Source organism: Podarcis erhardii, assembly GCF_964252035.2.
Source record: "Podarcis erhardii genome assembly, chromosome: 1".
NCBI classification, from domain to species: domain Eukaryota; kingdom Metazoa; phylum Chordata; class Lepidosauria; order Squamata; family Lacertidae; genus Podarcis; species Podarcis erhardii.
Window position 1 is genome coordinate 87272015 of NC_138497.1, and position 16127 is coordinate 87288141.

General features: G+C 46.6%; 1 protein-coding gene and 1 long non-coding RNA gene across 3 annotated transcripts in view; one reads left to right on the forward strand and one right to left on the reverse strand.

The window, feature by feature from the left end:
- Nucleotides 1-9978, forward strand: part of LOC309337079 — a 32255-nt gene extending 22277 nt beyond the window's left edge. Inside the window, exons 2-4 of one of the 2 annotated variants that reach the window (XR_014154105.1) lie at nucleotides 5956-6042; nucleotides 8008-8099; nucleotides 9769-9978. This is a non-coding gene — a long non-coding RNA (uncharacterized lncRNA). The remainder of the gene's footprint in view (nucleotides 1-5955; nucleotides 6043-8007; nucleotides 8100-9768) is intronic. The other variant, XR_014154104.1, reaches the window with a different exon arrangement.
- FEV (FEV transcription factor, ETS family member) lies at nucleotides 371-12608 on the reverse strand. Its single transcript, XM_081853472.1, has 3 exons — nucleotides 12078-12608; nucleotides 11470-11544; nucleotides 371-3194 (listed from the first exon to the last, which is right to left on the reverse strand). The coding sequence occupies exons 1-3, from the start codon at nucleotides 12124-12126 to the stop codon at nucleotides 2692-2694; spliced, it is 627 nt and encodes a 208-aa protein (XP_081709598.1). The 5' UTR covers nucleotides 12127-12608; the 3' UTR covers nucleotides 371-2691.
- Between the last annotated feature and the right edge of the window lie 3519 nt (nucleotides 12609-16127).

The window sequence follows — 16127 nt, forward strand, 5'->3', positions numbered from 1 at the left end:
CTCCTTTTTGCTGTCACTGCCTGTTTGTCTACCATCTCTAAGTATGCAGGAAGTGCCTGGCGGGAAAAGATGGGGCATCCTCCTCCGCTCAACTTGCACTTTCCCTCTGGGTGATGATCTGTAGACCCAGAGAGAGAGAATGAACAAATGACCATTGGCAATGTGAGCGAGAGAGGGGAGAATTGAGAAAGGTGGTGTATTCCTACAACACCTGGAGGGCTGCAGGTTCCCTACCCCTGCTCTAGGCTTCTGTGTGTACATAGCTCCCCCTGGATGAATGAAATAGCTTGCATTTCTATTGTGCATTTCTCCTGGGATTTTCAAAGAGGGTTTACATTTCCCCTACCATATATAGGCAAAGCCTCGAGGCTGGAACAGGACCCCATCAAGTTGCCTCTTGTGCAGGGCACTATGCGTGCTTTTCTGCCCCTGTGCTTCATTTTCGATGGAACTTTTCCTCAGGAACACCCGTATGTCTTGTGTCTTCTTCTCATTTTTAAAAATCAAGAACCCCCAGAAAGGAACCAGAACAAGTGCTATTAAAGTACACTTTTCCTTTTCCCCCTCTTTTTGCATTTTACCATGAATATATTTAAGAGTAGGTCTTTGAACATTGTCACGCACACAAACACAGAAACCTGAAATGATGTCCATCAACCTGAGAATGGGACAAAAGGGGATGAAATCATGAAAGCAAAGGAAGGGGCAGAAGCAGTCTGTTTTCCAGGACAATTGCTATTTTCTTGACTTTAGCTACCATCTCAGTTTTTCTGGCAGGTTTTCTGGTGTCCGTCATATCCCTCTTGTACACTGCTTAGAAATTATGCAATTAAAAGGTATATAACTTATTGAAATAAAAGAATCTCTGTATGCCATTTGAAGTGCATTTCCATGCTGAACAGGAGTCATCAATATAACTTTTAGGGTTCAGAGGTCAAAATGCCAATAACACATGAGGCTCATGTCACTATTTGAGCCTCTGGTGGATTTCTCTTCCACATGGAAAACAGAGGAAAGGCATTTGTAAATGCAAATGAACTTTCTGGCCAATGTAGCTTCGACTTTTTAAAGCACAAGCCTCTTTAAGTTTCATGTGTGCCCTGTTGATAATGGTAACCATTTAGTGTCTCTCTTGGGTAGTTTGGGTGCGAGATTGTGTGAGACGACACAGCTGTACTGATAAATTTGTTTATTAAATTTGTATACCGCTCTGAGATCTGTAGGTCTAGGGTGGTATACAAATGTAATAAATAAATAAAAATATGTGTTTGGCCACAGCTCCCACCCCCAAACTCTACAGTGTGTTCAAAGCAACAGATCCTGATGTTATACATGGTAGTTCCCTATTTTAACTGCTGCTCTAAGTGTGTTTTAAGTATTGTTTTTAACTAGTTTATATTACTTGTATTATATAATGATGTTCTTAGATGTTGGAAGCCACCTTGAATCCCAACTTGGGAGAAAGGTGGGATATGAATACATTTAATAATAATGATGATGATAATGATATTGATAGTTACTTAGAGTGGGCAAAGAATGAATTTCATTAAATATTTCATTTCCATTATATTGCCTCGCTATGTTTTAAAAATGAAACTTTATACATTGACAACTTTTACCACACTTGTATTTTGGTGCTGCCTACATGGAAGCAGCAACTCTTGTGTGTGTTCAGCACTAAGGGATTTGGTTTGGGGGCAAAGAAGAAGCCCAGCTGGGCTGAGAATTAGGCTGGGGCTCATAGAGGGGTATTTGATGCCTAGACTAGTTTGTGAGAACAGAGACCTCAGGCTCAGGCAGATACATTTAAATTCTTGGAGCTTGGGGAACACCATGCCACATCTTTTCAAATATTTGTGTCCTCCTGCTTTAATATTAATTCCTGTGGGTTAAGGAACTATCTGCAGAACTGCATTTTGAATAGGGATGAGCCAAAACTTGGTTTTGTCAGCACTTCGGGTAATAGCAAAGAATAAGAAAAGAAAAGAAATCCCTCCCCCTTTGTGAAAATGTCCATTCGTCCATTTCAACTGCCCTCAGTTGGTATTATCAGCCAGCTAAATCTGATGGCAGCTATGTAATGTATTCCTGTTCAGTACAGGATTCCTGATAGGATGAGATTCCTGTCCATGTATCTAATCCAGGGAAGATGAAGACACTGAAGCTAAGGGAGTGGGCTTCGTGTCCAGCAGGATTTTAAAAGGAGGAGGAGCATTTCCCCACCTCAGAAGGATGCCTAACTTTGACCTGAAAGTCTATCTCACCTCCATCATCAACCTCTCAGGATATGTGACTGTATGTGTGTTGCTGAGCTGAGCCCTTGCTGGTCTTTACGCCTGTCCATGACCAGACTTCAAAACATACAAGAGTGTTCTGAAGCCATTTCAATATAGTGGGAGAGGGGTTAGAAAAAAAGAAAGAGAGAAATTGGGAGCATTCCTGAAATGTTCTCTACAAAATGAAGGGCCCTGTATTCAAAGGGGAGGGAGCTTACCCCCCACAAAATGCCCCCTAGATCATCCAACGCCTTTGCTGAGATCCAGCCCATCTTAAAATGTTGTCTCAATACAGTGTCCCTCCCTGCTGCACACAGTTGCCTCCTTGGTCAAAATGGGAAGTGTCTTAGGATGAAATCTGAGGGCCGTCCCTTCTCTCCCCATCCCTCCCCCTTGCCCTGCAGTGGTGAGAGGCCTAGTGGTAGTGGCTGTTCATGTTGTTGATATGGGAGGTTGCCATGGCACTGAAGGGCGCTGAAGGCTGCAAGCCGTGGCTGGGGTACAGAGTGGGGGTAGAGCCTGGCCAATAGGAGAAGCTGGTTGGAGTCACCCCCGAGGCCATGATGTTGAGTTTGGAAATGCCAGAGAAGGGCAGGGGTGCCTGGAATTTGTAGAGGGTGTGGTCGGGTGTTGCTGGCTGGCAGACTTGGGCCAGGCCCTGGAAGTCAAACTTGTAGGCGTAGCGTTTGCCGTGGACCTTGGTCATGATGTTCTTGTCATAGTAGTAGCGCAGGGCCCGGCTCAGCTTGTCATAGTTCATGTTGGGCTTGCTCTTGCGCTCCCCCCAGCGCCGGGCCACCTCATCGGGATCCAGGAGTTTGAACTCTCCATTGGTGCCCTCCCAAGCGATGCAGTTGAGATTGGCACGATCAGAAAGCAGCTCCAGCAGAAATTGCCACAACTGGATCTGCCCGCTGCCTGAAAAGCCAAAAGAGGGGCAGTGAGAAAGGCCCATCTTGAAGGGGCAGACCTGCCACCCTCACATGAACATAGGAAACTGCCTTTATGCTGACCCATACATTCTTGTAGCCCAGGATTGCTGCTACAGAAGTTGTTAGAATAAAGCTCCCATGATCTTTGACTCTTGGCCATGGGCAGGTGGACTGGGGCTGACAGGAACTGGAGTCCAGCCGCATCAGGAGGGCGTTATGTTTGGCTTGTCCAGGCCAATTCTGAGGGCCAGACTAAATGTTATGCCAAACACATGCTGAAGACACCAACTAGCCACTAGATCCTTCTCTACCGGGACAGTCTAAATAAGTAAACAATGATAATGTTCTTTCTTAGCTGCCCTTCACCAGAACGCTCAGGGCAGATTACAGCATATTAAAACAGTCAAAACTAAACAACACCCCCAATAAATCTCAACATCAATAATCCTTCCAGTTAAAAGACACCAACATCAAAACTTCCAATTTCAAAGGCCAGGGTAAAGAGATGTGTCTTCAGTGGTCAATGGAAGCTGTAGAGAAGTGGTGTCAGATGCATCTCTTGGGGCCATCATCAAAAAGGCTTTGTCTTGAGCTCAACCCACTCACAACTACTGAGAGCAACAAAACCACCAGAAGGCCCTCCTTATTTTATCTTAATTCCAGGGCTGCTGTACAGGGAAGGTTTTGTTTCAGATATTTGGGGCCCAAGTCTAACGTAACACTTTCCCAAAAGATTTCTATCCCCAATGGCCTGGAAAGCAACTTCCAGATTAAAACACAAGTAAAGGCAACAACAAAAGGAAATACAAGCAACAAAAGGGTTGGGGGAACCTTCAGAACAGGCTTAGGGGGACGCATGAAGGGAGGGGAGGAGAGAACAGGGGAAGGGAGGGCAAACCTCGTTCTGCTCCTGCATACCCAACTTAATGCTATGTTGAAGTCCACCCACTGACTGCTGTGTTCCTTTCGCTGTAAATCCTTGCCATCCTTCCTTATCATTTGGACATTTAAAGGTAAACAAAAGGTACATCAGACTCCTGGCTGAGCCAAAATATGAAGTGTCAACTCTTTTCCTATTTTTCCCCTACCCATAATTACTAACCAATAAGTTTCTATGACCTAAGGCTCCCACTAGAAGAGCTCAAAATATATTGTTGCATGCCACCCCAATCTCAAAGAGGTGCAAGATTTCAGGGGTTCCAGGAACTTACCCAGGGTCCCGTTTCCTTGGAATGAGGGACAGTGGAGACTGTGGTATCCTTATTTACACATATATACAACCAGAGCTCAAGATGAAGGAGCTTACAGCATTAACACTCCAAGTGGTCTTGCTTCTTTCATAGACACAGTCTTGGAATCAAGCATGGCTCTCACTCCCTGGCTTCTGCCTGCAGTCTGCTTCTAGCCCACCCATTTACCCTCTGGCACAGAACAGCTTTCTTTGTCAGACTAAGGACCATACTTAGGTGATAACTATGGCCCTTGCCTGGCTACTGGTAATTCAGCAATAGAATCCTCCATTAGATTTTAACCCTTGCTGGATCCAGGAATTTGAAGGGACTTAGGCATTATATAGCCTAACCCCTTCCCCCAAACTCACAACAATATTTTAATCCCTTTCCCATAACCACTGTCCCACCCTCAAATATATAATAATACTCTTATTCCTCTGTGTCTGTTAAGAAAGCCAAATAGCTCATACTGTTGACTGCTTTGAACTCTTCAGAGCTGAATCCTTTGCATTTTCCCAGTCACTCCAAAACCTACCTCATTAAAAAAAATGTATCCATATTCTCTTTCTTCTCTATAGACCTTTACTAGGAAGTGAATCCATTCTATATGAGATGCAGTGCTTTTAGGTGGGTGTATATTGCAGAATCATTACCTCTATGTGTGCAGGTTTTCACAGCTTCCACATGACATCATTGGCATAAAAACACCAGTTCGTATTTCCCCCTATTTCATCTGGATTGGAAAATCTGATATTTTAAAAAAGCCCACCCCCCCCCCCATTTACTGTATCTGAATGAGCTGTTTGCAATATTAAGCCCCCATCCAGAAGCACCCTAGGATTTAATACCCCAAGTTAGTTTGCAATGAAGATCACAGCCTTACACTCTTTTGACTGTTGTGACCAATTAGATACAAACAAAGCGCTATAGAGTATTATGGTTTACACAGCATGGCACACCTATTGTGTTGCTTCCTGCTAAATATTTTTGTTTTGTTTTTAAGCAAAAATTGTAAAAAAAATATACAACTGATACATTTATTTACTACAGGTAAACCTGAGAAGTTGCTTTGTCTGAACTAATTTGAAGGAATGGAGGTCAGAAAATGAAAAACAAAATCAATGCTCTCTGTGTTTCTAGATATTCAGATAGGTTACATTACAATATGCATAGTGAACATAGACATAGTTCATATAACTAATTAATTAAATAAATAAAATATCTGAACCAACCTTCTGTATGTGTACAATTATGGAATCTCACACTACTAATGATATAATTTTTAACTTTACTTCTTCCAAGACAAGAAGAGCTGATTCACACAGCCACATGTGTCAGCTTAAACATTGACAAGTGACTGGTTTGAGTGCTATTATAAAGTGACATAAAATATTGTTCAGCATTTAACCAGTGCTAGCAGTTTCACACATGCATGTCCTCTATTGATGTTGCTGTCCTGAACAAATGGTTCTGAAATAACTTCTGATCTTAATCCTTTTCCTTTTTTTATTGTAGTCTAGAGAGGCCTCCTCTACACTTGCAACAGAATGAGGTGGTAGACTGGGTGATGGTAGAATAAATGGTACCCATTTCAGATGCCAGGTAGGGAAATCACATTTCTTAATCTTTCCCTGTGTAACCCCCCTCCCCAAGAAACCCACCACACCCTTTTGCAAGTAGAAAACTAGAACAGCAGAGAGGTGGCTGGGCTAAAACCTTTCTCCCTGAGCTGCTAGCTTTCTACTTTCAAAGGGCTTTTTTTGTTTTCCTTAGGGAATGTTTTAAAAAATGACTTTCCTCATCTACCCACAAAAACTTTATTCTGCTGCATATGTAGGCCAGGCTACAGATAAAAGATGAAACATTTCCAGAAGGGTAACCCTGTTAATATGTGGCAGTTAAAATCGACAAAGGGTCTTATAGCCTCTAGAAGACTGAGTGTGATATCCAAAGTTAGTGATACTCAGAGCAGACTAAGTGAGATCAAGGGGCCACTGGAGTCCACTGATTTCAATGTGGCTGCTGGAGTATCACTAAGGCTGGCTATCACCCTGACGCAAGCACAAACATTCATTGACTACAGCCCACTTCATCATACGCTGAGTGGATTTTAGCCCAAGAAAATATATGGCATAATAAAACCTGCTAATCTTTAAGGTGCCGCAAGGAAAAGCGCTGACAGTTTTAACCTGATCAGGCACAGTTCAAGTATTTCGTACTTGCTGCTGGGGAAACCAGTCGCCCAATATAAAATGTAACTTAAGCAGCAATTTTTTTTGAGGGGGGAGGACCACAGCTGAATCAGAGGGGATAGGAAACCGGTCCTCCAGATGTTGTTGCATTCCATCAGCCCCAGCCAGCAAGGCCAATGGTCAGAGAAAAGGGAAAGTGTAGTCCATTCAACATCTGGAAGGCTATAGCACATTTGAAGTCAGATAAATGAAACCCGGAAGAGGAAAGAGCTTTTGTCCAAGCGCTAACCCTCCTCTTCACAATTCTGAGTTCCAGGTGCGGAAAAGTGTGTTCGATTCATTTTTTGCTTTTAGGAGAGGGCGACCACGTACCAGCCTCTATAATGTTGTAAGGGTGCACGCTCTTATAAAGGGAATCGAACGTTTAAAAACCAAGACAACCGCAGTTGATTTCCAACACGTGTCAGGTTTCTAATGTGCACTCTTACTTAAAGTGGGTATGCTTGCTAATACACACTGTTACATATACGCAAATGCTTGTGTACAACCCCGTGCGCCCTAGATATAAACCCAAGGAGCATGGTTGTTTAGCACTTCTAAGGCAGAGTACTTCGTACCCATCGCCGTGGGACTACTGCCTCACCTTAACACTGCAATCCTCTACAACACGCCTGCTCAAATTTCTGCTCCTCAGAAATAAGCGTCGTTGACTGGTCAGTGAAGTTTACGTTCGGGTAAATGTGCATCGGATTCCCCCTAAAACCTCGCCTGCTTCCCGCCCCCACCGCTCTTGAGATCAACCGGACTTCAGATATCAACTCCTCAAATCGTGATTGTGCCCAAAGCTATTTAGAAATTACGCACGCTGTCAACTGGTGGCAGACTGACTTTGCAAATAGACCGAAGGGCGGAGTCCATTGTTCAGGCAACAGCAAACGAAACTACCTTGTGGAGGGAAAATATGTCCCCAAGACCCCAAAACTTTATTCCCATCTTATTTCTCGAAAAAGCGCTCTCTCTCGCTCTCTCTTAGAAAGGAGAAACCCTATCCGCTGTGTTTCGTTGATCTGCAACCTCGAGATTCAATAAATGGGCAACATTTATTTCCAGCCCACGGTCTTAAGCGGAGAAAATAACATTGTTTATCTAAGAGACTGCCTTGGACGCCCTTGGGGAGGTCAAACTGGTGGCCTACATCTTTCGCCTGGCTTTTTAATTCTTCTTTCTGGTTTTCTTCTGCTTTAAACTGGTGGGTTTTTAATCTTGCAGCGCTTGTAATTACTGTCTTGGCGGCAGAAAGGCAATTCATAAATACGTTTGACATATAATGATGTTGATGTACAGTATCACGCTTTTTTGTTTGTTTGTTTTTCAGGCTCCCCTCTGCGGTACCCGATTTTGTAGGCTTCGGCCCTATACCCACTGACGTGGAAGAAAGCCACTGAGTTCCGTGGGATTTACTCCAAGGTGAGTTAGTATAGGAATGCAACCTTACTTTTGGGCAAGGATGCATAAACTGCAGATGGAGTCGGCTCTAAAGGAAGCTTCACTCCACATTTCTCAGCAGATGAATCTGTTTACATCGGGTTTTGCCTCCGTCCTTCTGCATTATAGCATTTTTGTGTGTTTTAATGGTGCTTTTAAGTGATATCGTAATGTTATTTAATATATTTTATCCAATATACATACACTGCCCTGGTGAGGGGGGAAATCCAGTTACTGTACTGGGATAATAATATTGATCTACTTTGCAGGGCAGTTTTATGGATAGCACCAACACAAAATAAGGTGCGTGAAATATTTTGTACGCTCTACAGTGCTGTATGCATACGAATTATTGGTTCCGCTAACGTTATTCATATATTGGGCACTATTGGCCGAATTTAGAAATATTTATTTACTCTCTCTTACCGGAGTCGGTACTTGGCCGGTTCAAGAGGAACTATTTATTTTGCACTCGCGATGTACTGAGATCTGCCCAGCGATGCACCGCAGCGCAAGACACGCGTTTTGTGGATTTTGACATTTGTTGAATCCCTTGCCAATTCCCCCCCCCCAAACCGTGAATTCCTCTCCTCTCCCCCTTCGGAGTTGTATTTGGGGTAAGAGATGTACATAAAAATTGGTAAATGCACACCGACGAGTTACTTCGTTTAAGTTAAATAAAATCAGATTTATTTTAAATAATAATAATAACCTTGGCTTTATGGCGTTCGTTCATCATTTCGCCCTTTTGCCAAACCCGCTAGCCCGTGTGGCATCGTAGTTAGAGCGCTGGGACCTGTGAGGCCAGGATTCAAGTCTCTACTCAGCCAGCGGTTCTCCTTGGGCCAGTCGCTTTCTCGCTCAGCCTAGCTTACCTCTCAGGGTTGTTGTAAGAATAAGATGAGAAAAGGGGAGAGCTATGTAGGACACTTTAAGCTCCATGGAAGAAAATTGTGGTAGAATAATTGTGATGGTAATGATAAATAAATAAAAGTTGGCACTTCTGCGCCTCTTTTCCCTCAAACCTGCGATTTTGAGATGCTATAGATTATTTCTGCTACTGTTGCGAAACTGGATTCCGTAGGAAATGGGGTGTGAAAAATGCTCTAACCAACTGCGCCTAAATTGCTCTAAGCAGTCAGTCCGCGCGATCCAGGGACCACCGACGCTCCCACCTGGGAATTATGAACGCGACACCCCCGCTCCTAAGCCATTATTTGTGTAGCAGCTATTGGCATTAACAGGTTAAGAAAGAAGTTGGTTTCCTCGGTTGTAGTCCAACCTCGGTTGTAGTCGTTAAACTCAGGGGATTTACTACTTCCTAGAAAACCTGCCTGAGAGATCCCGCTGAAACGAATGCCAAAGGCTGGTCCCCAACTGCGCCAGAGGCGCACATCAGTGAGAACCGATTAAGCCAAGAGGGACGTGGGTCAGTAGCAGCTGAATCGAGGCTGATGTTAGGCTGGGGTGCTAGAGAGTCTCCCCGCGTTTGTTTGTTTTGTAATTAAGTGGCCCAAACCCCGAAACGCAATTAAACAGTTACTGTACGTGTGTTTTGAGTCAGTGGTATTTCAGCGTATTTAATACTTTCAGAGAGAACGGGATCCAAGTTCTGGGGCTTAACTGGGCTTCTTGTTTCCTTATCTCCAAGGTGAGAGAAAGAGTCCAACGGAGGGACTGAGAATTTTCGAGGTGGTGCAAGAGATGGGCGTTGGGAATACAAATAGTTCTCGGAAGCGCCATTTGGACAGAACGCTTCCTCGGGGTCTTAGGAGTCTTAGGAGTGCGGCTGTGACTTTGTTTTCACCTTCTTATAAGAATAAAAATGAATCGGCAGCCAGCCATGATACTGCAGAACTCAGAGCTGCTTTCCGGCTAAGTTCTCTGCTCCAGAAAACAGCCTCACCTTCTTTCAAGACGTCTCCCGCAGCTCCTTGCCGAATATGCCCTCGATTCTTTCCCTTGCTCTCTGTCCCTACGACCTTAGACAGGGTTGCCCGGCCGATCAGAGCTTGGTTTCTGGGGAAGCCTCCGAAAGAAGGGAAAGGGCGCTTGGTGGTGGCGGCGGGGTTGGGGATGTTTGGTGCCGGTTCTTGGAGGGCAGAAATGAGATTTAATAGGACCCCTCTTTGCCCAGATGGGCTTGCCACTAAAATTGCAGTACTGTGTATTAAAAGAGGAAGTTTTCAAGCTACACAGAGCTGGGGGGGGGGGGGGATCCTTGCCTCGCTCCACGCTCCTAAAGCGAAAAGTGTTTTTTCTTAAAAAAAAAAAAATTCACTGAAACCCGTGAATTTGAACAACGCAGTAGTCAATCTTGCCTGAAGTAGAGCCCGGTGCAATACCAAAGCTTACTATTCTGCCAGCAGCCTTAAGGAAGGGTGCCATTTTTCCTTTCCGTGGCAACCTGCTGGTCAAGATCTCCTGAAGTCCAAGGCAGGGTCCAGCTCTCCGCGCAGTTTGATCCAAGCTAGCACCGATTTCGGGAGGCGCAGGGTGATGAAGGACGTCTTCGCCGCCTTAAGCATTTGAGGAGCAGGTTCCCTTGACAGCGATGGGGAGCTAAAGCAGAGGTTTTGGAGCGGCTGTAGCTACTTCCGCTTGGCTTACAGAAGGTGCTGAGTTCAATTCCTGCCATCTCCAAGTAGGTCTGAGGAAGACCCTCTGGCTAAAACCCCGGAGAGCCGCTGCCACCCACGGCAGGCGATACTGAGCCAGACAGACCAAGGATCGGATTTCAGAGAAGGAAGTCGATATTAATTCCTCCTTTTTCTCTCTTTTTATTCAAAAAAAGCCAGAGATCTCTTCCACCATTATTTGGAGCTTTGCGCCTCCAAGTGCTTTAGAGGTACAAATCAACCAGCGCACACCCTAACCCTACTAACTGCATTATTACTGAAATGATAGATATATCAGGCAGGATCAAATCCTGCCCCGGGCGCGCTTCTTATTTTGCACCCGCAGCTGATTCGGGTACCGCGTTGCTTTTGAAGTGGTTTTGCAACCACACATGTACACCATCGTTTATTTCTAAGGTTTTGGGGGCCCACCCAACTTTAAAGAGCGTTTGCTAGAGAAAAGAGGGTGCGCTCCTTCCTATAAGGCGCAGATTCCGAACCCCTGAAGGGGAGACTTTGTTGCATTGGATGATGCGCATCCTCTGCTTAGCGTCAGGTGCAGATGAAGATGCGAGAAGAACCCCCCCCCATTGGATATTTAGCAAATTTGCCCTTCGAAAAGAACCTACAAATTGATCGCCCTTTGGCAACAGACTGCCTTGAAAGGCGCCCCAGTAGCCCCACGCACTCCTTTTTCGGTACTTTCCGGAAAGGCGGGGAAGCGAGGGTCTTACCTTTTTGGACTCCTGGCCCCAGTGATCCCCACGCCTGGCTTTTGCCTTCTTTGAACAAAGTTTCCCCAACTGGGTCTGCAAATAAGATCAGCAAGAAGAGAGACAGAGAGAAAGAGAGGTGGGGAAAATGAGCGCAAACCCAAACCGATCCCGGTCCCCACCCAAGAATCTCCCCGTAATTGGGACTTGATGGAGGGGGCGGGCGCGTTGGACAAGCTCCCTCTCTCTCTCCAGAGCGAGCCTGGTTGTATTTCAAAGTCCCCCTGCCGCCCGCCTCTGCCGCTCTGCCTCGCCCCCCCACCCATGCCAAGCCGCTATGAAGCCAGGAAACGCGTCCAGGAAAAAGGAAATCCGACTTCCGATGGGAGCCGTCGGGGCAGCTTTAAAGAGGGACGGCGAGAGAGACGGCTCTGCGCGCCTGCTGAAGAGCGCCAAGGAGCGATCTTCGTGGAGGGGGAGAAATGGCAGTTAGGGGAAACGAGCAGGAGAAGAAACGGGAGGCAGAGGTGGGAGCCTCGGGTCTGGGCTGGGAGGAAAGGGACCGATCCACCACGTGGAAAGCTGCAGTGGCGCCGCCGGGCAGCCCTCGCCTTTGGTCCCTGCCCTACCTGGCAGGTACATGTTGAGCAGCAGGGTCCGGGCCGCGCCGCGTCTCATGGCAGCTCTGCGCCCACCCCGCGCCCGCGGGGGGTATTATTGCCTTCGCCTGGGGAAGATGATGGTTGTTATTATGTATTACGGTCCCCACCCGTCGAGGCAGGGCGCGGGATGGGGAGAGCGGCGGCGAGGGTGGGGGCAGTCTCCAAGCAACCTGCGAGGGGCGCAGGGCCTGGGCGCCTGCAATTTCCTCTGCGCTTTAATTAAAGGCGCGGCGCGGGCGCTTATCGCCCCATCGGACTTTAATAAAGTTCCCCCCGTTAAAGATCGCCGTTTCTATGGAGAGAGGCAGCCGCGGCCCTCGCATTTTCCGCCTCCTTAACTCTTTGCAAACACACAGCGCCTGGCCTAGCCCTCGCTCGGCGGCGCTTCTGCTCCAGTGCCTCTGAGCCAACAAGGAAACGAGCCCCGACGGAGGCCCTAATGGGCCTTTAACCTGAAAGTGATTCTGTGCCCCCCCCGCCCCCCACCCACAAGCGGAGCCGCGGCGAAGGTGCCCCATCCTCCTCCTCGCCCTGGAGCCTCGCAGAATCACCCAAAAGGCTTCTGTCGTTTCCCACCGTGGCTCGCAAGATGCTTTCCAGAAGCTAAGAGGGAGCACAGCAAGGCAACGATCTTCCCTGATATTTGTCCTCAGTACCAGATGCTCAGAGGTCGAGCATGTCTGAATGAAGAGGTTCCATTTCGCTACCATCGGATAATCTGTTAATCGACTCGCCCATCCTTCTGCAACCTGGTGCCCGCCAGACATAGGAGCCAACTCTTAGGGGCCAAGGTCCCTTTGGCCCCAATAAAATATTTGAGGGGGTCAGGCCTTCCGAAAGTTCGTGTGCATTGCCGTTCAAATGGTGTGCATGCACTGCATCATGTGATCAGTTATGTGGGGTGGGGTTTACCTGCAAACCCCCCCCCCAATATTTTATTCAGATTGGCTGCCACCCCTGCCACCAGAGGTCTTGGGCTGCCTGCAATGTTGACTGGGGCTCATGGGAGTTGTGGCCTGACAACATACCTCATCTAAGATTTAGATGGTACATTCACTACTTGCTACTGCTAACTCCCCCCCCCCGAAATAAACTAATTGTATTTGCATGTACAGTCCAATCCCTCTCAATAACTCTGGTGGAGGAAAGCGATTCCACCTGCCCCAATATCTATACAATAGTGAATCAAAATTGTATATACGTTAGTAACTTAAAACAACAGTAGTAGTAAGTAGATGAATTTCCAAAGGGGTAACCATGTTGGATAGTTGCATCTTGAAGACCAACACATGATAGCTTTCAAGGGGGCACTCTTGGATGTGTCAGTAATACTAATTATATGGTGGGTTTCTTAATCTCAGTAAAATATAACAGTATTATAACCCTCTTATAATAGTGCATTATAGTAGTATTTCTTTCCCCACCTCTCGCATCATTCAGTCACAATGAGTTCCACATCTCAGCCTACTTGAAAGAGGTTTAGCAGGAAAACGGTGGGGGGTGGGGGTGGGAGTGGCATTATGTGAGCCAGGTTAGGGCAGGGCTCTCTTTTCCTTTCTGAGGGCGGCTTCTTTTCTGGGTACAATTCAGAGTGTTGGTGATGACCTTTAAAGCCCGAAACAGCTCTGACCCTGTATACCTGAAGGAGTGTCTCCACCCCTTGTTCAGTCCAGACACTGAGGTCCAGCATCAAGGGCCTTCTGGTGGTTCTCTCACTGAGAGAAAGAGGTTACAGGGAACCAGGCAGAGGGCCTTCTCAGTAGTCACACCTGCCCTGTGGAGCATCCGCCCAGCAGATGTGATTTTTAAAAGAAGTCTGAAGTTTTGTGTGTGTGTTTTGTGTTTTTACATTTGTTTGTTTTTGTTTTTTTATTTGTTTTTTGTAGGGAGATGGGTGGCATATAAATTGATGATGATAATGGAAGGATCTCTTTGGAAACAGGGTCCTCCTAGGCAAACATGATGGTGGTGTCAGTGCTAAGGTTACTGCCACAACTATGGAGCCGAGTGAGAAGTCTATCCAAGACAGCAGATTTGGGGTGATAGTGGTGAAACAGTGTTGCTCTTGGCAGTGGAGGCTAGGGCAAAAGGGGCAACACCCCACCAACTTCCCTCTTCCCTCAGCCAGCCTCCACCTGCCTGCCTTCTTACTTACAACCAGCCCAAGGGAAAGGGGTGATGGCTGTCAGCTTTTCCTTCCTCTTTAGTCTCAGGTTTGCCTTTGCTGAACTCGGCAGGGAGAAGGACAGTGAGAAAATTGTCCTACCTACTGTTGTCCTCCCTGTCTTCTGCCCTGCAAGTACCAATGAGCACCAGTTGCCACTGGCTTCTGGGGAGGGGCTGCCAAGGCTCTATCCTAACCTGGTGCCCTCCAGATGCTGTTGGACTCCAGGCCCAGGAGCCCCAGCCAGCACAGCCAGAGGTCAGGGATGATAAGAGCACTAGTCCGCCAGCATTTGGAGGGCACCAGGTTGGGAAGAGTTTTCTACAGAAACGTGGTTAGAAGAGTGGTTGACGAATGCAGGCTGGAGTTGGCAAGTTGGCAAGTTTGATATGTTCTCTGCCAAAATGCCAAAGAGCCTCTATCCTGTCCCCTGTTAGAATACAGAACCACAGTCTACCTTTAATTTTGGGGGGGGCAAAATATTTATGAATCAATAATCATCATATCATGCACATGCACAAAAGTTGGGCATTACCTCCTTAGGTCCTGTCATTTCCCCCAGGTTCTGTATACTGTACCTTGTCTGGGCAAGCAGACAGAACAGAGACATCTAGTGGCTAAATAAGGGGAAATGCATGTATTTCACACTGTCAAGGCATCAGAAGGCAGCAAGAAAACAACACGTTGTCTACACTCTTGTTCAGAGAGCTGAAAGAAGATGGGGTGGGCAGATGAGAAATCTGGAAAGACCAATGCCTATCTGCTTCCTTGCCTTTCCCTTTTGAGTTCTTACTTTTAATCTCAGAAAAATAATAGCAACAGGCCCCCTTGCTATGAAAATTGCCCTTGTTGTTTTGCACACAGGATCTCCCTCCCCATCTTCCATCACTACAAGCAAGTTAAATCTCACCGAAGTAGGAATTAGTTTGCAGGCCAACCCAAAGGTTCTCATTAGCCTGCAACAAAATGTAACTAGAGGCTTAACGGACAGCTGTCATGAACTGGGACACACTGGGGCAAGCTGGGGGAGGGGAATTTGGTGTAGGAAGTACTTACAGGGTGAAGGAGGTTGACAAGGGCATAGGGGTCAGTGCACAGGATCCAGAGCAGCAGGACCCATCACCAGAGTCAGAGGGGCCCCTGGCTCCACAAACATGGTGGGCTCTGAGGCACAGGGAGGCTGAGGCAGGCAAGGTTCCACAGCCCAATTGACTAGCTGGCCAGGTGGGGCTTGATAGCTCTGAGAGGAGGCATGTGATTCCTCAGCTGGAGTAGGTTTGAAAAAGATGAGGGTCACATGCCTCATCAAGCCCAGATGCTACAATCAGCATACAAAGGGCAGCAGAGTTCTAGGGCTGTGTCTGTTCATGTTGATGGATCCCAGCTTGAAGGCTCCAGGATTTCTGTGCTTAGGTTTGGACTTTGGACTTGTGGATTGACACTGGACTGGGGACTACTGACTTGCTGCTAGGTAGGTCAGGGGTTCAAGACAACAACTGTATAACTGCTAGCATGCTCATAGTCCAGGCTAAGCTAAGGTGGATGCTTGATTTAATATGGTGTTTGGTGCAATATAACATCAGTGCTGGTGGGCCACTAATCTGTAATCTCATGACATTCCTGCATATGGACAATGGGTCAGTGATGGCTGGTCTTCTCTGGTGTCTTAATGCAGCCTATGCAATGGAGGGGGTCACAGCGCCACTGTTGGTCATTGGCTTAGGGTTCCTCCACACAATCTGTTTGTTGAGCATTCATCCTGATTTGTTTACACAAAGTTTTCATGGAGGTTACAATATGTTCAGTCTCTACTGAACATTCATTTTGATTTGTTTGTAGAGATGTTACGTGAC